Here is a 25,284-nt window from a genome sequence, read left to right on the forward strand (position 1 = left end):
TTCCACGAAACAATGAAATTTAAATTGTTTAATTTTTATGCACAAATCATATTTAGTTACTAGAATTTTTAATACAATAAGCAAATATTTAGTCTATTATTCAAAGGCCACTCATTCGTACTTACAAAAATGGCCACCGCTACCTAGCAAAAAATCAACACTTTACTTTTCAAACCATTTTTAATCATGGCATTGGATAAAAAGGCAGGTATTAAGGAAACAGTAAAGTCTTTAAATGACGGGTCACAGTCTAAAGCCGAGAATCAGTTTGGGGAAGCTTCCTCGATTGATAAAGTCAATTTAAATAATAAGGTAAGTGTTTTATACCCACGTGTTTGTTTGGATCAGTGTCATTCAACTCATATTGTTCCAAAATAATTTCGCGTTCATTTGTTTTTTATGAACACATACTTTTATTTAAGAGATGGGTAGATTATAAAATGATTTTTTAACAGTCCTGTCATATTCGTGCCCTGTATATTTTGTAATTATCTATTTTTTGTATTGCCATTCGGACTGAGGGTTAATTATGTAATTATGGTGTTTTTATGATTTTAAGTTTAAATTAATTTTAAATCGTTATTTCTATGGAAAGTGCTCGACAGATCCTCCTTGTAAGGTATTCACAGCAAGATCTCGCCTTGCTAGCACAACGGAAAGTAATTTTTTTTTCTTCTACAAGTGCCTAGCGAATTTTCCATGCACATATCGGTTCTTCGTTATTGTAGCGAAATTTGAAATATTGGATTTCAAGTGAAACCAATGTCATCTACTGAATTGTCATATCACACTAATGAACATATCCAAAAATTACGAAAAACGATAAGATAGAAAATTATCAATGAAAATAGTTTTCGAAGACAATTAGCGAAAATTGAGTTTTACATAAAAAAGAAAACGGAGAGTTCTATTTGTGACAAAAGGGGACGTAAATATTTTCTGAAAACTGAAAATCTTTGGCCAATTTAGCAAAACTTAATTTTCCTTAATTGTCCTCAAAACCGTTTTCATTAATAATTAATTTTCTACCTTATCGTTTTTCGTAATTTTTTGCTATGTTCATTACTGTGACATGACAGTTCAATAGATACTATTGGTTTCACTTGAAATACAATATTTCAATTTTCGAATTTCAGTACAATGGCAAAGAAAACCCAACAAATCTTATTTGCAAGGGCTCCCCGCCCGTGGAACACATTACTGGTGGACTGCTTCCCTGTTGATTAGTACATGGTCATTTTCTGAGTCAAAATCAAGTACCCCATAAATAATCAAACGCAATTCTACCTTTGATCAAATGTTCCCCATCTATCGGCTGACAATAATGCCATCTCATTAAATTTGATACATCGTAACCATATGTCCCATCGCGGCAATCTTGCATCCCTATACCTGTAAAAATGTTATGATTGTAATTGTGCATTCTTATGCGATTCCCCAGCATGTATTCAGGGTCTTGTCTCTATCACTTATTGCAAGAGCCTCAACTTTGATTCTGTCATTCTCAACTGTAACTGGCAAAACTGAATTTAGTGTCATGCTCCCAACATTTTTGGTTAACCCATCTCTCCAGCTATGGTATAGCTGGAAATGTTTTTTCAATTATTAAATCATTTCTCTCTGATAGATTCATAAGAGTAGTGGTTGATGGGCAGATATCAGAAGCTCACAGTATTAATGCTGGAGTTCCTCAGGGGGTCCATCCTGGGTCCAACTCTCTTCCTGATCTACATTAACGATCTTTCAAATCACATCTTAGATCATTCGTAGACATTTTTGCTGACGACACTACCATCTATGGCAGCACATCAAAGGCTGTAAACAACCAAGTTCTCTCTAATTCTCTCTCCTCTGATCTTGAGCATGAGGTACTTTACATCATCAATGTTCTGATCCCCATCTGGCATCAATTAAAATGAATGGTTCTCGCCTTGAGGAGGCTTCATGTTTTTACAAGCTTCTAGGTTTGACCTTTACTCCCGATCTAAAATGGAATACATACACCAAATCTGTTGCCAAGGTTGCTAGGAAAATGGTGCGATCCTTCTATCAATCCAGTAGATATTTACCTGCTGATGCAATACTCTATCTATATAAGAGCTAGGTACATCCAAGAATGGAGTATTGCTGTCACATCTGGTGGGCAGGAGCTGTTATAAAGACCTTATCTTGCCTTGACAGAGTTCAAAATAGACTTGATAACCTAGTGGGGGATGCCCTTTTCTCTTCCCTACAACCTCTTTCTCACAGGAGAGACGTTGCGAGCATGTCTCTGTTTTATCGTTATTTTCATGGCAAGTGCTGTCTGAGCTCCAATCTATGGTCCTCCCTTGCCAAACATTCACGAGAAACTCGTTTGGCTGAAAACACTATCAATAATTTCCCCCACTCTTTATCTGTGCCTAAACCTAAACATAGATTCCATGAACAAAGCTTCTTTCTTAGAACTGCACACCTGTTTGCCTGCCTTCCAGCTGACTACAATATGGCAGCCTTCAAATCCAATGTGAACAAGTTCTTGATGAGCTGTTCCCCTTAAGTAATCCAATTTTACCAAATTTACACTTATAACGATTACTATGATATTGTCGTTTTGACCACTGTACACTCTTTAACCCTTATCCTCGAGTGGCCTCTGGGCCTTGGTAAGTGGTAATTCCCTTATAAAAAAAAAAAGAATAAAAAACAGAGTTAGGATTAGTGTTTAGATTGTCAGAAATTCTACAATTACAGCATGCCTTCCACTCTTTTTGTTTTAGACCAATCAAATTGGTTGATTAATTTACTGCGGAGTGATTCGCTTTGACGGGGTTTTTTGCATGCAGCCAAGAAGAAAACATCTAGGGAACTCAACTCTATGGATAAGAGGCATTGGGTTCCTTTACCCTTCATCTCCTTGAGACTTTAATTTTAAGCCTAAATGATTACACTAAGTTATGTCTCCCAGAGACTTTATTAAGCTTGAATAATTAGGCTAAATTATTATTATGTGTCTCCCAGAGACTTTTTAAAGTTGAATTGTCGACCTGATATTACTGACTTTTCCTTCAAATGAAAATAATGAACTTCTGTTATGCCGACTCAAGACAAGAATTGAATCCTTTCATCAGAAGGCATCGTACCAACCCCCTCCAAACGGCTATAATCACTGATCTTCAAAGACAGATGAACCTGCATCCAGTTTCTGTTGAAGATAAAGGACTAATACTTTTCAAGGTTGTTAACCACTCTTTTTCAGAGGCAAAACGGGCATTCCTTTTTTTTCAACGAGGAACTAATAAAATTTGTATTGAATTTTAAGGTAGGCCTTCTTGTACTTTGTCTTATATTTAAGACATGTGAGAATAATATCTTACAAGATTAATGAAAACCACGTTTGATTAAATTGCAGAATAATGAAAAATTTCGATTCACTTTTATGATGTCTGAAGCAGGAGGCTTATTTTGAATACTGTTGATAATGCAGTCAAAATGGTGCTTGTGTAGATTAGTGATTTTTCAAACTAATGCATTTCAAGTGAAAAATATTATTACATACTTACATGGCATGTCAAAATTAGTATAAACTAGCATTTCAGCTCGGCGTTGCCTGGGTGTTTGGAGGTTTATGTTAAGCAACAAAAAAATAAAAAATAAAAAAAGGCGGTCGATTTTTTTTTAACTTAGACCCCTATTATGACCCCTTAAAATTTATTGTTTTGGGTTCAAATCAAGTTAAGTTAGATCCATGTCCAAGGAACTTATATCTAAAATTTCAAGTGTTTAGACCCAAAATTGTCAGAGTTTGGTAGAGTTCTCAAAGGTCAAATCGTTGAACTTTGATCCCTTAACAGCCAAATTTATGGCTGAAAACCGATCACATAGATTTTCCCAAATCTCAGTACCCTTTATATCAAATTTCGAGTCTGTAGACTTAAAATTGACAGAGTTATTGCATAGGGAAATGTACACAGACAGACAGACACACAGACACGTTCACTTTTATAGATATATAGATTATAAAAATTAATCAAATCCAATAGATGTGCAAGATTTATTTTTCACAAAAAATCATTCACAATTACATTCCGTGATTTCATGTTTACAAAATAGCGAGCCCTTAATTTAATATAAGAAAGATAAGTTAATTTATCATACTGAATGGGTTGCACAACACTTTCACATTAAAGCATACAATAAAACTTGATAATTCAATAAATTCCATTTTTATTTGTAATCATTTTTCATAATTTTTGTCATTTATAATAATTTCTACATGACACGTAAGTATGTAATGTTTTCACCTGAAATGCATTGGTTTAAAAGATCACCAATCTAACACAAGCACCATCACAACTCTTATAAACTGTTAAGAGAAATGAGTTGCATATCAACTTATACACATGAAAGTAATATTAAATCTATGTGAAAAAAATACTAGCTGGTCCAAAATTGGGTGATCATTACAAGTTAAATGGTCATGGTTGTAGCATTCACTCTGAGTCGGTTGAGCCGGATTTTTCCAACAAGTTAACATCTTAGGCATAGTGATTCAAGGCTTCTTTTCTTATGAGTGCAACCCATTTTCAGTTCTAGCAATGGACTTTGTAAAGGTGAAGGCCCAGAATCAGTTGAACATTCTGCCTCAGTGTCCTGAGCCAGGTTTTGAGTTGACTACCGCAACATTTCTGTTAACCTGGTGGTGGAGCTTGATCCATGATTTCATGGATGAAGTCACCTGGTTATCATCAAAGGGCATAACCGAACCAAGGCATCTGGTAAGGAGAGATTTTTGGAGGGAGTTGATCTTGCAGCAAGTGTGAATTGTACTGTTGAGGACAAACTGTTGCCAGCGGACATGGAGGATACAACATAGTGATGATCAAATATCTCCAGTTGGCATGAGTCACTTACCTAGTCACAAGTTAAATACAAACAGCAAACTCAAATTTCTCCCTACTCTATATAAAAATTAAACTAAACATTTTTTTTTAAAGTAATATCTGATGCATTTGAAGGTAAAATTAGTTCAAATCACTTTAAAAAAAAAAAACATCAATTTGAAATCTAAATTTGTTCAAATCACTTTAAAAAAAGTATCAATTTGAAATCTAAATTAGTTCAAATCACTTTAAAAAAAAAAAGCATCAATTTGAAATCTAAATTAATTCAAATCATTTTAAAAAAAAAAAAAGCATCAATTTGAAATGTTTTAGGAACAATTTACTTATTTTTTTAATGCCTTTTTTTTTTTATTTGTTCAGCTTTTCATGTAATTGAACTAATATAAAAACATTTTTATTTTTGTAGATCATATCCATGCGTTCTACTATAAAGAAATCCAAAATACGGATTCTTACCAAATTAATTCGTCATATTAAAGATTTAAATCGTAAAATGTAAGTAAATTTTATGATTTATTGTTGCATTTGTCTTTTAATGCACATTTGTGGTGAAAACTTTATAGAAATGCACAAATTAACTGTAATAAGTTTATAGGGTTTATTTTCACTTCATAATTAACCTGAAAACACAGAGAGGCAAAATGTACTTATGACTAGCAAGGCTACCTGGTGTTTCCTGGGGTGAAAATGTAAGATACTTCTATTTAAACTTGTATCTCTCAATCATCCTATCTTTCTACTTCAGTTTTCTTCCACTCTCTTTCCAACCCCTCTTTCCTCTCATCATTCCTCTTCCTCTCTCTTGACACACACATTCACAACTCGTTTTTATAGATCAGGGGGTGCGCACACATTTTCAGCATGAGAGCTACTTATGACATGCCTAAATGATCTACCACTTACCAAAAAATGCAAAGCACATTATTTATAAATATATTGTAAATTATTTTTATAAGTGCAGAATATTCAGGTGAAAGTTGCATTACTGTATCGACCTATATTGCAAAGTACAGCTCTGGTGGACCTGAACAAGAATCCCTCCCCTCCTATATATTAGTCCAATCAATGATAATCCACTGAAAAAATTGCAAAAAAAACGAAAGCCGTTTTTAAATGGGGAGGTTGGAGGTGTTTATTCTAAAAGCCGTTATTAGTAGAAGGGGGTGATTTTCATTCAGATCCGCCCACTCTGTACATCTTTTGTCATTACCTTACCCTGATGACTTGCATTAGATGGAATCAGTCAGGAATGCATAGTCTGGACAGTAGCTGCTAATAGACAGTCTCAAGCAGACTTCTACACGCTCATCGGTTATGGTGGAGCAGTATTTGGACTTAATGATCTTCATGTAAGAAAAAGCTATATAAATAAGTACACCCAAATAATGAAGTTAAGAAGGTAGCACATTTTCTGATGTTGGGGTCCTCTGTCCATGAGCTCTCCATCAGCTGAGTGTCAGCTTATAGTGTCAGAATCTCATCCCTCAGTCCAGAAGAGTTTAGGTGCAACAGTGTTACAATTTTGGATATGAGCGAAATAACCTCATCATCTTCTTAGAAAGGACAGCACATAAATGTAGCAGTTAGCAAAGACTTTAAAGCATTTGTCAAACTCTGACAGACCATTGCCAATTTGTTTTATCTAGCATGTATTGTCAGGCTGCACATATAACTGCTTTTGTGTTTTGTGTTTACAGCTCTGCCACGAGGTTCTGGAAGTTTGGTAGTGTCAAGGTTTTCTTTTTTTTTTTTTCAATACCATGCGATCTGCCCATAATGTCTCTGTGATCGATGTAATGGGCTCAAAGAATGAATCGACATGAGGAAAGTAACTCCTTCATGTAAAAAAATCAGAGTTATTTCCCTTTAGTTCATAATTAACAATAAACACTGGAAGTGCAGCAGAAAAGTGAAACAAGCATGAAATATGTATTATTTTAATTATTTGGACAACTGTTTTCATTTTGGATGTTATTCTCACATGGTTTTAGCTAATGTAATCTCCAACCTTTTTCAGGTGTAGCTTGTCAAACTCAGGAATTTTTATGCTGAACTTTGGAATCTGTACACAACTTTGATCACAGCATTTAATTCACACCACGACCTGTAGCATAACGGATATAAGTGCTAAGTATAATCAATTCTAAATAAGTCTTCTAGAGATTCAAGGTTCAATCCTCAGTGTGAGCAATACTAAGCATACAATTATAAATTACTTAAAACTTCTACCCAGTCATGGCGAAAGGAACGAGAGCAAGCTACACCAGTAAATTAAATAAGAGTTCCATTCAAAATTTTGTACAGATTTCTAAAGTCAACAGAACAAACCTGAAGAAAGTCAAATTTTATATCGGCTGAAATGTTGTAAAAGAAACTTTTCAAATTTTACCAAAAATACATTTTGATTTTTAATAAAATTTTCAATATTTATGTAATAAAAAAAATTGAAAGATTTTTTTTTATTTGTTTTGAATGAATTAACCCTAAACCTCTTTTTAATTTTCTATAATTGACCTCAGTTTGGTTGGGCTCAGAATATATGATTGACATAATTTAGAGATAAAAGAATTAAACAGCCTCTACACATATTTTTATAAATGCTTAACTTAGGAGTTAAAAAAAAAAAAATGAAAAATCCTAGCGTGATCATTTTTAATCTTGTTTGATAATTTTAATATTTTATAAAGTATAGTTGTTTGTATGAAGAAAAAAGACTCCCAAATGAAATTGTATTTTTAGAAATCTTTTTGATCAATGCATTTTAATATAATGATTTAAGCTGCAAAATTTTGGCTTTTACGGTTTGTTTTGTTTATGCCATAATACATTATTAAATATATATATATAGCTAAAGTAGCTATACCTACTAGTGGCGGGATGATTAATTGGAATCTGGAATTTGAAAATGCAAAACTTTTGGGGGTATCAGAATCGGAAAAATTTTTACCAATTTTCCAATGCCAAAACGATTGTTGTAATTATCTTTTTTTTTCTTTGATTCTGTTTAAAACAAAACCTTCCATTGCTGGTAGTAATACTAAAATAATAAATATTTATTGATTTTTAAACTATCAGTGAAGCTAAAATCTATAGATCACCCCCCCCCCATAAGTGTCTTTATACATTTGAGAAAATATGTGCACATTTACCACATGCTTTTTATGGTAATCAGGAAAGAATAACAACTATATAGTTAAATATTTAGAGATTTATAAAGAATCGGAATTGGAAATTTAGTGCGAAATTCGTAATTGTATCGGAATCAGGAAAAATATTGGACTCGTCCCATCACTAATTTTTTTTTTTTTTCTGTCATTTGAATTATTCAGACTACTGTTCTCATTTTGCAATTATCTTGCAAGAACCCAGGGTTTAACAGGCAAAGTACGAGGTAAATTTCAGTTGTAAAGTTACTTTTTTAGAGATTGAAGGTTCAAATGGTGTAGGCGATACAAAGAATACAAATACGAATTACTTAGGACTTCTATCCGGTCATGACTGATGGAATGAGAGCATGCTACCCCATGGATTAAATAAAAAGTTCCATTTGAAATTATGTGCAGATTCGTGACTTTCACAAAGATTCCTGAATTTAAAAAATACACCTGAAGGTCGAAACATGAGAACAACACTATGTAATGTTGCAAATAGACAAACAAATAAAATAAATTTGACTCGGCTTTTCTTTCTTTTTTAATACAAGTCGTTTATTACCGTGTTTCTTTCTCCCCATCTCAATACCAGCTTAAAGACTCTCTCTCTCTCTCTCTCTCTCTCTCTGCCACTGCAGGGCCACATGTCCATCTTCCTTGGACGCATTTTTCTTTTTGATCCACTACATGGCGGCTGTAGACTGATTTTTCTTGTCTTTGACTTTACACGTCCATCTTTATCAACTGCACTGTTTTCCTCACGACCACATGGAGTCTTTTTTTTTCTTCTTTTTCTAGTCGCATCACTTCGTGCACACTTCCTAATTTGCATATGTGCATTTTTTCTGGCTACTGCTGCTAATATCCTTACAAGCCAGCTATCTTACAGCTGCTGCTGCTATTTTCCCATGTGCTCATATGCATACTGTTATATCAAGATGAGAACAGTAGTCAGAATAATCCCAATAATATGAATAATCAATCCTCATCTCAAAAATTCAGAAACATAATATTAATTTTTCCTTCCAATGTAACTCCGTATGGGTGAATACATAGTTATGTCCCTTTGCTAAATTGCCGGTCATTAAAAGTCGGGATTATTTTCAAATGATTTGAAAATAATCCTTACTTGAACAAAGTATTTTCTGAAAGCAATTCAACCGAATTATATTTTATTATTCTTAACAACATGTTGCGACGAATAAAAACTGAACAACCAGAATCAAATATTGATTTTGTTAGAAGAAAGTTATTGATGATAAAGAAATGATGAAAAAAAAAAATGACTTTATTTTGTATATTAGATTACACGACTGACATTACTGTATATACTAGATATGCTGGAATAGAAAAGAATTTTGTGTATATCAGGAAGTTTCTCTTACTACAGAAAATGTTGAAGCAGATATAGTATACAATCAATGAAATATATTAGATTTTCAGGGTTTGTTTTACAATCCAGAGAGATTTGGAAAAGTGGTGAAAAAAAATCAAATATATAACAAATAAAAGTTACCAAAGGCAAGATAACTTACTCTTCTGTCTATCTGGATAGGGTTTTAGTGTTTTTACTTTATGTAAAATGTTTATTCGTTTTGAAAAAAACAGTAATGTTAACCGGTACACGAACACACGAAAGAAATGGCTGTGTAACAAATACATTTTTTTCTTGTTCTCATGTATCGGTTGACATTACTTGTTTTTCAAACCAAATAAACATTTTACATTAAGTAAAAACACTAAAAACATCTCCAACTAAGTAAAAGAGTAATTTATCTTGCCTTTGGTAACATTTATTTGTTATATATTTCGTCTTTATTCTTCTTTTTTTTTTTATTACTACTTTTTTGAATCTCTGGGTATTATAAAACAAACCCAATTTTCGGTTTTAGTTTGCAAATGACACAGATTGATAATTGATTTAAAATGACTGGTTAGTCAGAATGAAATATTGATTTGTAAATGCATTGCTATTTATGTCTAACATGAAAAATCAGACAAGATGACTTTATATGTTAGGTTATACCTAAGGACAAAAGAATTTGTGAGGAAAATTTATGAAATACCATTTTACACAGCTGTTGTTTTGCTATGACTTTGGAAGTTATAGGAACACAAATGTAATTTTTAATACAGAAAACTGTATAATTACTTTTTTTTTTTATTCCTTTGCTTGAGCAATAAATTTGGCAGTCGTGATGATCTGAACACAAACTGCTTGCTTGTTTAAAAATGTGTGACAGGTTTCTTTGTCATGATTTAAATGAAATGTTATTTTATTTTTTTTATTTTTTGTTAGTCCACTTTAGTTTTGGGGTATTTTTTTTTATACACTATATTTTAAAAAAATGTTAATGCTAAAAGCTGAATTGATACTACCATTGTCTGCTGGACCTATGAGCAAGATTTCAGTGTATGGTTTTTGTAATAGAAGATACTCACATAAGCAGTAACATATCTGTTTGGCCTATTAGGTGTGGAAATTGTGGGGTGGGGGAGTAAAGAATTTGTTTTTGTTTTTTTAGCTGGGTTCTTTTATTTGTGGTGTTAATTTGCATATACGGGGAATAGAAGGATGAATTGAGGAAAACAGATTTTGAATCCACTTTCTTCCTGCCTTATCCACTATCTTAAAGTTTGCACTGAACCCTACAAGATTCTGAAGGATTGCTTCCAGGAACCAGCAACTTTCGATTTGCAACACCAACAAAGTGTGTTCAAGGGTAAAAGTGAAATTTAACTCATTTTAACAACAGGATTGTTTCAAGAAACCATTAACTTTCATTTATCCACACCAACAAAAATGATTCAATAAGTAAATAGGTATAAATGAAAACTCTGCAATTTGATTTATTAACTAAAAATATACATTTTTGTTTTTTCGTATTTTAACTTGGATTTTTTTAGGTATTTGAACTTTTTTAGTTATTTGAACTTAGATTTTCTTTCAAAGAGTAAAGTAAATGTAACAAAAACAGCTTGTAGTGAACTTTTTCCATCAAAATAAAAAGGTGAACATCACTTTAGATAAGTTTAATTATCAGATTGTTTGACAACTGGAAGGAAACATCAGAACTGAGATTTGTTGTTTGTGTGAATCACGGTGTAAGTGAAGATGAGTCTCGACAGTTTTGTTGTTATTTGATAGATTTATCAGCATTCCCCAATTTATCCTGACCTTTTTTTTTTATTTTTGTTAAATTAAATATTAGTGTGGGTAGGTTAACTTGTAGATGTGTTAGCTGTTACATATCTTAGTAGTTATATTTGAAGACCTAGAAAGTTCCAGACAAGGGTCACGATTGGATCAGGAGGATTATGATGGATCAGACCATGGTAACAGAAAGGTGAGTAAATGTGACATCATATATTTGAGGATGACAGAATTCTGCGGTGAGTGATGCTTCAGTTTTTGCAAGAAATGAGCAGACATGTGGTCTAACGAAATTATAATCTAAAAAGCTATGCACTTTACAAATCGACTCTCTCTCTCTTTCTCTCCATGAAGATTGTCACTTGTTGTGGTAGGATCCACTTAATTAGCATGTGTGGAGTGTCAACCATATAAATATGGCTGGTACCGTAAATACGGGAGAGACCCAACGAGAGCAAGAGTCGACGACTACCCAGCCGACACCTTCTCCAGGAACGGTCCTTCTATGAGTATACCAATGGAATCTATGTAAATATTGTATATATTCTTGCTCTCAATATATCTGTTCTACTTTACGTTTGTGTTGTAGTTATTTATTTCCATGTGTTCAGTTGAGTTTCAACACCAGTACAAGATTATTATAACTTGTAATTAGTGATGATGTAATAAATTGTAACATGATTGGTGTTATGTAGCTCAATAAAACCTTCATTCTTTTAGATGTGATGTTGCATTCAATATAATCTGAAATGTAATCTGTCGACTTTTGAGTCTACATCTTGTTCAGAGATGCACACATAGTGAAAAGACCTTTGTGTATAATTTTTTTTTGTTGTTGTTGTTTGTTTCTTCTGATTAATTATAAGTGATAAAAATGAGAAAGGAGGGATAGATAATGACTTGGCCAGATATAGGTTAGTTTAGAAGTCAATCTCTTAAAGCTGTCCAAGATATGCCAACATGTAAAATGGATGTTAAATTAAATATGGTGATTATGTGTATTATTTTGATTCATCGGACTACTGTTCTTATCTTGAGTTTGATTTTGGTCGATGTAACCTCCGACCTTCTTCAGGTATATCTTGTCGAATTCAGGAATGTTTCTGTCGAATTTTGGAATTTGGACGGAATTTCAAACGGAACCTTTTATTTACTTCACGGGGGTAGCATGCTCTTGTTCCATTAACCATGACTAGATAGAGGTTCTAAGTAATGAATCAGACTCAAGATGAGAACAGTAGTTCGAAGAATCCAAATAATATGAATAACTAACCCTCATCTCAAAAATTCAGAAATATCATGATTGTGTTACAACATCACTGGCAAACTTGAACACTTTGTTGTCGATATCATCTGGTCTTTTTGGATGTCTATTTTGCCCGATTTTGACAGCTGACCATACTTCTTTTCTCTTGATTGACACTTTTAGTAAACTAGTCACCTTGTCTGTATCAGTAAATTGCTTCACGGACCACTCTCTAATCATGTCTGCCTCTCTTTTGTTAGTTCCGACAAAGTTTACATCAGCATTGTGCATTAAAGAGAATCGAAAAGGATTACTCACCAGGAGAACACTAGAAACCCTAAATATTTTTTTACCATCTGTAGAGATGATTTCATCTACCAAAAAATCTGTTTTGCTAATCTCCTGATTAGTATGAGTTATCTGCCCCTGAATCCTTCAGCTAAAATATTTTAGGATAAAATGAGTTTAGAATCGTTTTTATTTTTCTTCTAATACTTTGTTCAGATGTTCATTTAGTCTCAACAAAAATAGAAAATGATATTTAACAGCTCATTCTGTTTTAAAGAAGACAATATAACGCCTTTATTGACACAAAAATATTACAACATGAAATCAATTGTCGTTTTGTTTTTTATGTAGCTTTTTATTTAAATTTGTACTTTTAGCAATGAAAAATCTGCTAATGTCCAAAAGAAAAAAAGAAAACATGCAAATCTTGTTGAAGAAATGAAAACAATAAAGGTAAGCTTTTTAGGTGTTTCTATATTATAATATAGAATATCTCACTGCCGATGCAATTCTCTAAGAGCCAAGCATGTTCTGGGATAGAGTATTGTTGCCACATCTTACAGGAGCTGTTAGAAGCACCTTATCCTGCCTTGACAGAGTTAAAAATAGACTTATTACCTAGTAGGGGATGCCCTTTCCTCTTCTCTTCAACCTCTTGCCATAGATCTTCCCAGGTCATCCATCTAGGAGAAGGAAAACTCTGAATCTAAACCTAGAGGAGGGAGGCCTCTTCAGTCCTAGATGACAACCTTCCTAGAACTGATGATTCAAAGAAGAGACGTTGTGAGCCTTTCTCTGCTTTATTTTTATTTTAATACACAGAAGAAACATCGCGAGCCTGTCTCTGCTTTATCGTTATTTTCATATCAAGTTCTCGGCTGAGCTCCAAACTTTCATGGAAAAACACTCATCTAGCTAAAACCACTATCAATAATTTCCTCCACTCTTTATCTGTGTCTAAACCTAAATGTAGATTCCATGAACAAAGCTTCTTTCATAGAACTGCACGCCTCTAGAAATCTGTTCTGTTTTCCTGCTTTTAAACTGACTACAATGTGATCATCTTCAAGTCCAATGTAGACAAATTCTTGATGAGCCATCTCCTTAAGTAATCCAATTTACCAAATTTCCACTTCTGCCGATTATTACGATATTGTCCCATTGACTACCATACACTCATGAACCCTTATCCTTGAGTGGCCTCTAGGCCTTGATAAGCGGTTACTCCTTTGTAAAAAAAAAAAAAAAAAAAATTGAATTTCAAGTGAAACAAATGGTACCTATGTAATTGTCATGTCGAAAATAGTAACACATTCAAAAGTTATGGAAAACGATAAGGTAGAAAAATAATTAATGAAAATCTTTTCTCGATAAAGTTTAGATGGGAAATAAATTTTGTCTGACATTTTAAATTACGTTTGTCACGTGACATAAACAATAGAACTTAATTATCTCCCTTGTCAACATCTTTTTTTTTTTAGTAAGCATAATATAGTGATTTTGCTTTATTTTACAAATTTCTTTTTTCATGAATAATTAATTTTCTATGTTATTGTTTTTCGTAATTTTTTTTGATATGTTACTATTTGAGACCTGACAATTACACAGGGACCATTTGTTTCACTTGGAATTCAATATTTGTTTTGTTTGTATAATATAGAAACACAGTTTCTTTTTTTTGTTTTGTTATTGATGCTAATATTACAAAATGTTAAGATTTTGTTTTTGTTTTCTGTTTTTTTTTTTTTTTTTTTTTTTTTGTTGAAGATTTGTGAGAGAGGGGGGGGGGGTCAAAACCACAGTAGTGGGGTACTCGGGTGTGTCTAGGTTGTGTAGTAAGGAACCGGGGAAGTGGGGGGTGGGGTAAAAAAGTGGTAATAGCGGGCAGAGGGAAATCAAAAACAGGAGGCAGAGATCTTAAAAAAAAAAAAAATTGGTAGTAGGCAGGCAGGCTCGAACCCGTAACGCGAAGGAAAAAAAAAGGTTAAAAAAAATATGACATCTTAGCCGATGTCTCCATCGCCCAACTGGAAGTTCCGAACGTTGAAATTCAGTGTATTCAATCCAACCAGTACAATGACTTGCAAAAATGGCGATGCAAAAACCGACCACTCCTTGTAGAAAACTGGTGAGTTAAGGGTGAAGGAATTAATGTTCAGGCCAATTTTTTTATATTTGTCGCCCGAGACATCAAGCTTCAAAATGATATCTATCTCGTCAGGATTCATGTTGAAAGTTTTTGGCAGACATACATACATACATACATTCACACAAACCAACGATTGAGATTTATATTATAGACTAGCCTGGGTGTCTGGTGTTGTTTCGAGGTGTGTGTGTTGAGCAAAAAAAAAAAAAAATATGGTAGTAGGCAGGCAGGCAGGCTCAAACCCGTATTGCAAAGGAGGAAAAGAACATAAAAAAAAAGTGACATCTTTGTCGTTGTGTCTATCACCAAACCGGAAGCCTAGTCAATCGAATAGAGGGGATGACTTTCAAAAATATTGGGGAAAAAAGCGACCCCCTCCTTGTAGAAAAGTGCCCAGTTGAGGGTGAAGGAATTAATGTTTTTAGCCAATTTTTTCGATATTTGTTGTCTGAAGGGTCTAGCTTCAAAACGATACCGATCACGTGAAAGTCCGTCACCTCTGTTGAAAGTTTTTGGCAGACATACAAACATACATACATACATTTAAACAGACAGGTAAGATTTATATTATAGACTAGCCCGGGTGTTTGGAGGTGTGCAGGCTCGAACCCATGAATATGGAGAGAAGTGTTAAAAAAAAAAATGGCAGTAGCATGGGGAGGGAATCAAAACAACAGTAGGCAGCCAGGGTGAAAAGAACTGTTAAAAAAAAAAAAGAGTGGTAGTAGGCAGGCAGGCTCGAACCCGTGACACGAAGGCGGAAAGGAAGTGAAAGAAAATCTGACGTCTTAGCTGATGTCTCCATGGCGCGACCAAAAGTCAAAAGCATTGAAATTAACCAAAGTCAATCCAATGGTGACGACGACTTGCTAAAATGTCGGCAAAAAAAATCAACCCCTCCTTGTATAAAACGGCCGAGTTGAGGGTGAAAGAATTAACGTTTTTGGCCAATTTTTCGATATTTGTCGTCTGAGACGCCGAGCTTCAAAATGATACCAATCTTGTAAGGATCTGTTGCCTCTGTCGAAAGTTTTTGTGAGACATACATACATACATACATACATACATACATACATTTAATTTAGGTGAGATTTATATCATAGAAGATGACTTTTGTATACAAGTGTGTTATCTAAATAAATTTGTACATAAATCAATACTAATTGGTCCTGAGTATGACTTTAAAAGAATCCAGTGTTGAGGTCCCATTTGGGTGCTGTGGGGGGAGTGTGGAGTTGCCCCTTTAGTTACCATTGCTCTCAGGTCCACTTTGACCCAAAGTGGTAACACTTGTTAGGACATCTGCTGCTATCAGATCAGGCTGCCTGAAGGTACTGGCTTCCTGAACAAAAATGCACCAAACATTACAGGCGTCTAGGGATCGCCTGTGAATTTAATATTTCCTTGCCACTTGCTCCTTTGTAGGAAGCTGATCAACCCGCTGATTCAACTGGGGAAATTTGAAATCTAATCCTTTCCCAAAGAGATTAGTGAACTAAAAAGATTGTGAAGAATTTGAACTTGGTTTATCAATTCCTGAATGATCATTTCACCAACTCTACAATTTAGCTGTTTGATAAGAATGTGTTTGTTTTATAAAATGTACTTATTAAGGTTACACAGGTTCTACACTCTGATCTTAGACTAAGGAGTTACATCCAGAATAGAAGTAGAGGTTAGAATTGCCTATTTATTACTTTGTGAGCCAATTCTGTCATTGATTTGAATTTCTTAAATTATAGTTGATAGATGGTTGTTTTTCATATATCTGATACAGACTGCGGTAGAAATACATCCCACATTTGGAAGGTTTATAAGAGGAAAAAAGATTTATGAAAAATTAATTTTACTGTTGTTTTTTTTTCTTTCTTTCATTTGGTTTTAAAAATTAAATCCTCTAAATGACTAGCCTGGGTGCCCGGCGTTGCCCGGGTGTTTAGAGGTGTGTTAAGCAAAAAAAAAAAAAACGTGACTTCTTTGCTGTTGCGTCCATCGCCAAACCAGAAGTGACAAAGTTTTAAATTAAGGCTAGTCAATCAAAAAGGGAGGATGGCTTTAGAAAATATTGGTGAAAAAAGCGACCTCTCCTTGTAGAAAAGTGCTCAGTTGAGGGTGAAGGAATTAATGTTTTAGCCAATTTTTTTAATATTCGTCGTCCGAAGGGTTGACCTTCAAAACGATACCGATCTTGTGAAAATCCGTCGCCTCTGTCAAAAGTTGCAGACATACATACATACATACATACATACATACATACATTTAAACAGACAGGTGAGATTTATATTATAGATGACTTCTAAAAAAATGGATGAGTGTTCTTGGATTAGTAGATGTAAAATAGTCCAGATAGCAAGTCAGTTGGTAAGAGACGGTCAAAGAGAACATGGCAGGAAGCAATAAGAAAGGATTTGAGAGAAAGAAAAAAAATATAACCTTGTCCAGAAATCAGTTAGTTTTGAAGTTCATGCCAGCATGTAAAATCGACATTACATTGAATATGAATATGATTTCTCATAACTGTTTTCAAAAAATTGATTTTATTTCTTTGGTTTGTGTTGGGTTCGGAGAAATGGGATATCAGGATTATTGGATACTTGAATAATCTGTAAACCAGTTCATTATAATTTAAATACAATTTATTCACGGCAGAAACCTTAAATTATTTACAGAACAATATTCATGTGTCAGCGAGACCGCCATATTGTCTTCGGGTTTCCTTATAGAACTCTCCAGTTTTTTTGTAGGATCTATAGAGGGCAATAATTCTTACTTTCTTTATTAAGTTATTTCCCCTTTGACCGTTATAATAGCTATGCTTAGATTATGTTCCATTCAAAATCCTCCAAAAATCATGCAATTTTGTAGAATTGATAAACTCTATATTTATCTTTAATTCTCTTGTAGGCTTTAAAAGCTGATACTGTATCAAGATTTGTATTGGGTAATACATGTACATTCGAAGAACTTAATAACAAGGTAAGTACTTAATAGTGCATGTTGTTTTTTTTAACTGTTTCTGTATTTCTATATTGCTAGCGGGGTTACCCGGGTGTTTGGAGGTGTGTGAATAAAATAAAAAAAAGTGTTAATAGGCAGGCAGTCTCGAACCCGTGACCCGAAGGTGGAAAAGAAGGTGTGACACCTTACCGCTACGCTATGAAGCCATAGTAAGTGAAAAGCGTTTAAATTTAACGATGTCAATCAAAAAGTTGACTTGCTAAGTGAATGAGTTCACGCAGGTGCAGAGATGAACGTTGGCCGAACGCCAGTTCAGCTTTCCACCATTTCATTTATTTGTTTCCCCACAATGTTGGGGAAACCAAGTTCCTCCCCCCCCCCAAAAAAAGGGGAACTCTCAAATGAATAGCAATTGTCAAAAAAAGATTCCGCCTCTTTGCTCACCAGAGACAAAAACATAGAGTGATTGCCAGATACAATCAAATCATCATCATCATCTTTCTTCTGATCTGAATTTTCCATTTCATTTTCAAAAAGGACGTTTTTGTACTTTTTTATATTCTTATTTATTTATGTTTAAATCGATTCTGAAGTAAGTTGCATTCTTTCAAATTTATTTATCAATTTATAGTCTTTATTGTATGTTTTTATATTTTATATAATTGTCATTTGTTTTTTGTTTTTATTTTCAGGGTTTTCAATCAACAGAGGCTCGTGCTCTTGCCCGTTTTGCAGATGAACCGCTTCTAAAAGATGTAGTGAAGAAATTCCGTGCCGAACATTCTGATTGGAAATCTTTGGCTGCCTTTGTGCAGACGCAGAGTTCAGGTCGGCATATCAAGAAAAAAAATAAAAACAAGAATAAAAAAACAGAAAAACATGAGACAAAAACTAACATAAAAGCCAAGCAGATAATGGTCTCCAATTTCGTTCATGGCAAAGTGGATAATATGAACTCTACTATCAACGATATGACCTCTGATGCAACAAATGCAAAACCTTTACTGAACGTAAAATCCAGTGATTCAAATAAAAATCAAAAACTTATAAACAAAGACCTTCATCATGACTCAAGTGATGCAAAAGTTGATGCCAATCAAAAAAAGTCAGATTCTGCTGAAAAAAACTCCAACAAAAAAATCCAGGATACCAAAAAATTACAGAATTCTCCAAATAATGAATCAAAGAATTTGAATACCAAATTGGCTGTTAAGAAAGAGCCCACACAACATTCTACTCAGAATGCCGCAATGGTTGTAAAAAAAATAAACCTAATGAATTTTGATGATGGTGATGATATTTTAATTGATAAAACAAAGGATACGATGACAGCAAATTTATTTGGAGTTGAAAATAACAGAGAAAATCAAAGTGAATCTCTTTTTTTCACCAGTCAAGACTCGTCTGTAATGGAAATAGAAGAAAATGAAACGGAAAATTACGATCAGAAGAAAGATGATGATGATGATTTCATTGTGTCTGGCAATCACTCCATGTTTTTGTCTCTGTCAGGCAAAGAGACGGAATCTTTTAAAGGTGGAAGGTGAGTAATTCACAATGCACTCTACATACTGTATCAGATACATAATCTTGTTAAGCAACACCGTGTTAAGCAAGTCCGTACTAAAATGAGTGACCATTTGGGGATATCAGGTGCTGAGGAAAGGGGTGTTATGCTTTAACCAGTTTGTCTTCGCCACATTTACGTTGTAAAGGTTTACACACTGGCATCCTCTAACACTCAAGTTTTTTGTTTTTTTTTCTATATAGTTCTTGGGGATAACATGTACTCATTGTAGAGGTGCAGTGGAGTTAGCAATTTTAAGGAGTTGGTGTCAATTAAAATTTTAAAATCTGACTTTAGTTTTGACGTTTCTGAATTTTTTTTCGGCCAACTAGTCCTCTGGCCTTCGTCAGGTGATAACCGTGACAGGATAGCAACTCTGAATCTCCTGACTGCATCCACTGCAATTACTGCCTTCCATAGTTGTTGTCTCACCACGTTTTTGGCCAAGTAAGCCTCTGGCCAACTTTGGGTAGGATTGAAACTGCTATCTTCAGACAATTCTCACCTAGAACCGTAGAGATTCAGCGTCTCTATCAACTGCGCCACGGCCCCGAAGGGCGATCAAGGTTGAATTTTTTGGTCTTATAAATTCATGTTTATTTATTGATCTTCCATGGTCAGATCCGTAATGAATGGTATGTATATTATTTAATTGGAATTCATTATTGAGATGAGTATTATTTATTAATTTATTTATTGCGGAAAAAATGTGGTGAGACAACAACTACGGAAGGCAGTAATTGCAGTGAGTGCAGTCAGGCCAGAGGAATAAAACAAAAACTATTGAATATTCATGACTAAAACGTAGTGGACAGGTCAGACATAGACTTATTTTTGTATGTACCAAATATGATTGGATTGCAGAAACGATTGTGAATTTTATTAATGACTAGCCTGGATGCCCAGCGTTGCCCAGGTGTTTGGAGGTGTGTGTTGAGCAAAAAAAAAAAAATAGTAGTAGGCAGGCAGGCAGGCTCGAACCCATACTGTGAAGGAGGAAAAGAATGTGAAAAAAAAAAATGTGACATCTTTGCCATTGTGTCCATTGCCAAACCGGAAGTGGCAAAGGTTTGAATTAAGGTTAGTCAATTGAAAAGAGAGGATGACTTTCGAAAATATTGGTGAAAAAGCGACCCCTCCTTGTAGAAAACTGCCCAGTTGAGGGTGAATAAATTAATGTTTTTAGCCAATTTTTCGATATTTGTTGTCTGAAGGGTCTAGCTTCAAAACGATATCAATCTCATGAAAATCTGTCACCTCTGTCGAAAGTTTTAGGCATGCATACATTTAAACAGACAGGTGAGATTTATATTATAGATTTCATTTGTGACATTTTTGGTGGGTCACCTTATCTATCTCATGCTCAAACTAACTGATTATTTATCAATTTCTTTCATTTTTGGCTTAAGCTGATCCCAAGGCGAAACCCTGTCAATCATACCTAATAACTTGATGCACCTGACAAATGTGCACTAAAAAAGCATGTTATTACTAAATGATAGTTTGTATACAAATTTGATCACCATCATATATAGGCAATGTGGGGTGGATCACTGTATTAGCATTGTGAATCCTGGTAGAATAGTAAGGAACAACCTAGGAATTGTTTTACTATGGCTGCATCTCAAACGGCACTGGTGATCAAGATCTTGCTGATTATCTTCAAACCTGGAGCATGTAACGGACTGCGGAAAAAAGGGTAGTTTTTACATTTAACACGACTAAAGCAAAGCTTCTCTCTTATCACAACTAATGCTCGGATCCCTCTTTTATCACCATCAAAATAAGTCTCTCTGTGAAGAAGCCCTTAGAATAGGGAAAAAGTACCTGCAGAAAATTTTGGAAGATGTAATTGATAATTCTGTGAGGTTTTGATTTACAATCCCAGCTGGATTCTTTGAAAGATGCCTTGAAAAAGTCTATCAAAACGCCCAATATTTGTAACATGTAAAAAGAAACACATTAAACCAAAAGATGATCATTTTTTTTTTTTGTTATAGTCAGCTAACGTACTTCTTAACTTCATGAATGACTGCTACTGGAAGCGGTGACAAGGCAGATCAGTTTCTTAACTTTTATTGTTCTTCAGTATTTCTATTGTGAAGTGATTTATTGAAATAAAATACAAGAAAATATTATTGCAAAGTATACAATAAGAATTAACAAAATTATAAAAAGATAAAAATAATGCAATTAGTATTTATTTGCCTTAACAAAATAATAACAAAGCAAGTTTTTATTTTATTTGAAATTTTATAAGAAATATGTTTATGAAATTATAAAGATAGTTTGTTTTTTTTATATAATTTTAACAAAAAAGATATTTTATTTAATTTATATAATAAATATATGTGTATGAAAGTATAAAAATAAAATTATTGAAATCAAAATAACAAAATTTAAAACTTCATAAAAAAACATATCCAATACATAATATTCCTAAAATGATTTTAAAAGATTTTAAAGTGTTTTCAATAGTTAAAAAAATATATATAAAACTAATTTCAATAATTCTTTTAAAAAAAATAAAACTAATTTCAATAATTCTTAATTAAAATAAGACCATAAAAACTTTTCAATGATTATTAAATAAAAAAAGAAAAAGAAGAATGCTCGAAAAAAAACATAATAAAAAAGAGTACATATACAGAGGAGATATACGCATGAGAGAGAAAAGTGGAGGAGCTGATTTGTCTTGTCACCGCTTCCGGTAGCAGACACACTAAAAGTTAGGAAGTACATAGGCTGACTATAACCTTTTTTCATTATTGGATGGTGGGTGATATAATCATTGTAAATAATTGCTTTAATTATTTTATTTTTTGTTTTTTTATTATTTTTAGGGGGAAAAGAGGAAGAATGGATTTCAATTCCCCGCATTCCGATTTCAAAAGAACAAACTCTCAAGGTTACCGGAATTCTGGTTATCGGAATAATATTGGCCGTGGAAAATTTTCAAATAGGGGAGGAAGAGAGAAAACATATCCTCCTACAAAGACATTTAAAGAATCAAAATACACACCCTCAAATAACATGGCCAAACAAAAACTCTCAGACAAAAGCAGTAAGTTTCTTCTTTTTTTTTTTTAACTTTTTTTTTTTTTGGGGGGGGGATAATTTTGTTAAATTTCACTTATTAGTTCAATAATATTAATCCAAAATCAATTAGTTGTTGTATAATATATTTTTCTTAATATTAAAATTAATTTTAGTAATTGCTTGATAGATGAAAATGGTTATATGGCGCTCCTTATTTTCTGGACAATACTGAACACACCATATAGTGTGTGTGTTTGTGTGTATATATATAAGGTTGTCAACTAAGTTCTTGGCACTTTTTTTAAATCTACATTTTTTTAAAGTAAAATAAGAATTAACAACTATTTAATCAATAGTGTATTCTCCATTCGTGTTCACAACTTTTTCCCAACATTCAACAAGATGATTTTCAATACCTTTCCGGTAGAAATCATTTGATTTTGACTCGAAAAATAAAATTTAACAAATGGATTGATTGAATTACGTTAAGAAAACGTTATCTATTCTCAACAAAATATCTAAATTCCGTAAACTTGGCCCTGTTGCATTGGCAGATGTTTTTGCATTTGGATTTCATTCTTGGAAGTATTAACTTCCAAGAATGAAATCCAAATGCAAAAACATCAACTTGGATTATTTAAAAAGAAAAAATTTTCCAAAGAGGTTTATGACAGGATTAGACCCTCTGGGTCACTATGCCTCAGATTTTATGGTTTCCCTAAAATACATAATGAAGATGTTCCACTGAGACCCATTTTATCTATCATAGGCCTTGCCCAACATTCTTTGGCTCAGTGGCTTTTAGGAATCTTACAACCTGTGCAAGAGTTGTACACTACACATTGTATACCTGATTCAAGTCGGTTTATTGGTTAGATTCGTCTTCTGAGGCATCCTTTATGTGTTCATTTGATGTCTCTTTAGCAATACTACTAGATGAGACTATACATATTTGTACCAACATACTTTCTGATGGTCATCTGATCTCTTTGTTTTGTTAAAGAGATATTTATAAAACTAATGTGTACTAAATCTGTGAAGTTTAGCTTTGCTGATATTACATAAAGTCAGCTTGACACGGTTTCAATGGGAAGTCCATTGATCCCAACTTTAGCTGATATCTTTGTTGCTTATAAAGAATCCATTCTTTTCCATTTTATTTATTGAGGACTATTATCCTCACTTTTCTTAGTTGTTGTTGTTTCACAACATTTCGGCCAACTATTCCTCAGGCCTTCATCTGATGGTACCCACGACAGGATAGGAACTCCGAATCTCCTAACTGCATTCTCAGCAATTACTGCCATCCATAGTTGTTGTCGTCTCACCATGTTCTGGCCAAGTAAGCCTCTGGCCGGCTTTGGGTCGGATTGAAACCGCTATCTTCAGACAATTCTCACCTGGAACCGTAGAGATTCAACATCTCTATCCACGGGCCCCATAGAGCGATGGAGGTTATTTTTTGGTCTTATAAATCCAAGTTTATTTATTATCTGATCTTCCATGGTCGGGTTCATACCGAATGGTATATATATATATATATATGATTTGCTTGGAATTCATAAAATTAATAAATAAAACTCATCTAAATGAATTCCAATCAGATCATATATATACCATTCTTTTTAGTTCTGGTGGAACTACACCCACTATGTATGTTAGGTGTAATAATAACTCTTGCTATGTTTGCATCGTAAAATAAAGCCTCAACATTCTTTAATAGGTTGAATTCTCTTCATGGGGCTCTACAGTTCACTATGGAAAGTGAGAAGGATAACCTCTCTTGGTGGATGTTCTTGTTGAGCATTCAAGAGGTGGGTTTCTCACTATCGTTTACAGGAAGCTGACTTATTGGTCTGTATAAGCACGGATCTTTTTTTTGTGCGAAAATCACAAAAGAACGCCTTAATTTATACTTTGGTACATAGAGCTCTCATGATTTATTCTAGCAGACTGGACTTTAAACTTGATAAGATCAGAGAAATATTTATTAACAATTGTTATCTAGAAGACCTTATTAATGACTGTATTAACGAAAGGGTTGCATAGTTCAAATCCCAAGACATCATCAAATACCATTTTTTATTTTCTCTTTGGTAGGTTTCAACTGAGGATTGAACTCAGATTTTCTTACTCAATAACAAACACTCTAACCATTATACCAAATAGTCCAGTTATAGTTATTAAATAGAAGAAAGCTGTGTCATATTCATAAATATTATGATGATCCTTGCCCAGATGGATCAGTTGTTTTTGTTTTTTTGTAATGGATAAAATCAATTTTATTTGTCATAAAAAAAAAAATATATATATATATATATATATATATATTCAATCTTAATTTGGCAAATAACATCCGCAAAAATAATGAAACTATTAGATTTTTATTTTGCTTTTTTAAATCTCATTTTCTTTTCTTTTTGTTAAAGATCTTAATGAAGAGAAACTGCATCCATCATGGGAAGCCAGCCGCAAACGGAAAGAGCAAGCAGCCAGCATCTCTGCTTTTCAAGGGAAGAAAACTACATTTGATGATGATGATTAAAATTGTTATAAACCTACAAAATAGTGTTCGATGACCTTATTTGTGTGAAAAGTTTTATGTGAAGATTATTTATCTCCCTCCCATGGCAGGAAAATGTGACAGGGTTGGAAAGTGAAATTGAAGAACTAGCACCCTAGGAGGGGAGCACTCTGGTCTGCAAAAAATGCCTGGGCAACCCCGTCAACATTCCCCAGCAAGGGTGTCTCTGATTAGCAATCAAGTAATCCCCTTCTTCTCAAAGGAATAAGGCAAAGCCTGGGTGGGTAGATCTCCTAGAACTGCACATGACCAGCATCGTACCAC

The 25,284-nt window shown here is 33.7% G+C and overlaps 1 protein-coding gene across 1 annotated transcript; it reads left to right on the plus strand.

Moving 5' to 3' along the window:
* The first annotated feature begins 96 nt into the window (after positions 1–96).
* On the plus strand, positions 97–25,002 carry LOC145267053 (serum response factor-binding protein 1-like). Its single transcript, XM_080123002.1, has 7 exons — positions 97–312; positions 5,290–5,378; positions 13,101–13,176; positions 17,777–17,848; positions 18,523–19,373; positions 22,241–22,461; positions 24,866–25,002. Exons 1-7 carry the CDS (start codon positions 187–189, stop codon positions 24,979–24,981), a joined length of 1,551 nt encoding a protein of 516 aa, XP_079979128.1. The 5' UTR covers positions 97–186; the 3' UTR covers positions 24,982–25,002.
* The last annotated feature ends 282 nt before the right edge of the window (positions 25,003–25,284 follow it).

The sequence above is a fragment of the Euprymna scolopes genome, chromosome 4 (genome assembly GCF_053919585.1).
Source record: "Euprymna scolopes isolate OS-2025 chromosome 4, ASM5391958v1, whole genome shotgun sequence".
NCBI classification, from domain to species: Eukaryota; Metazoa; Mollusca; class Cephalopoda; order Sepiida; family Sepiolidae; genus Euprymna; species Euprymna scolopes.

What these genes read in the sequence shown, in the direction of transcription:
- LOC145267053 (XM_080123002.1), top strand. Translation starts at nt 187, where the DNA reads ATGGCATTGGATAAAAAGGCAGGTATTAAGGAAACAGTAAAGTCTTTA. An exon ending in AAGAAATGAAAACAATAAAG is followed by an intron (nt 13,177 to 17,776) that starts GTAAGCTTTTTA and finishes ATTCTCTTGTAG; the next exon opens with GCTTTAAAAGCTGATACTGT. An exon ending in AAAACTCTCAGACAAAAGCA is followed by an intron (nt 22,462 to 24,865) that starts GTAAGTTTCTTC and finishes TTTTTGTTAAAG; the next exon opens with ATCTTAATGAAGAGAAACTG.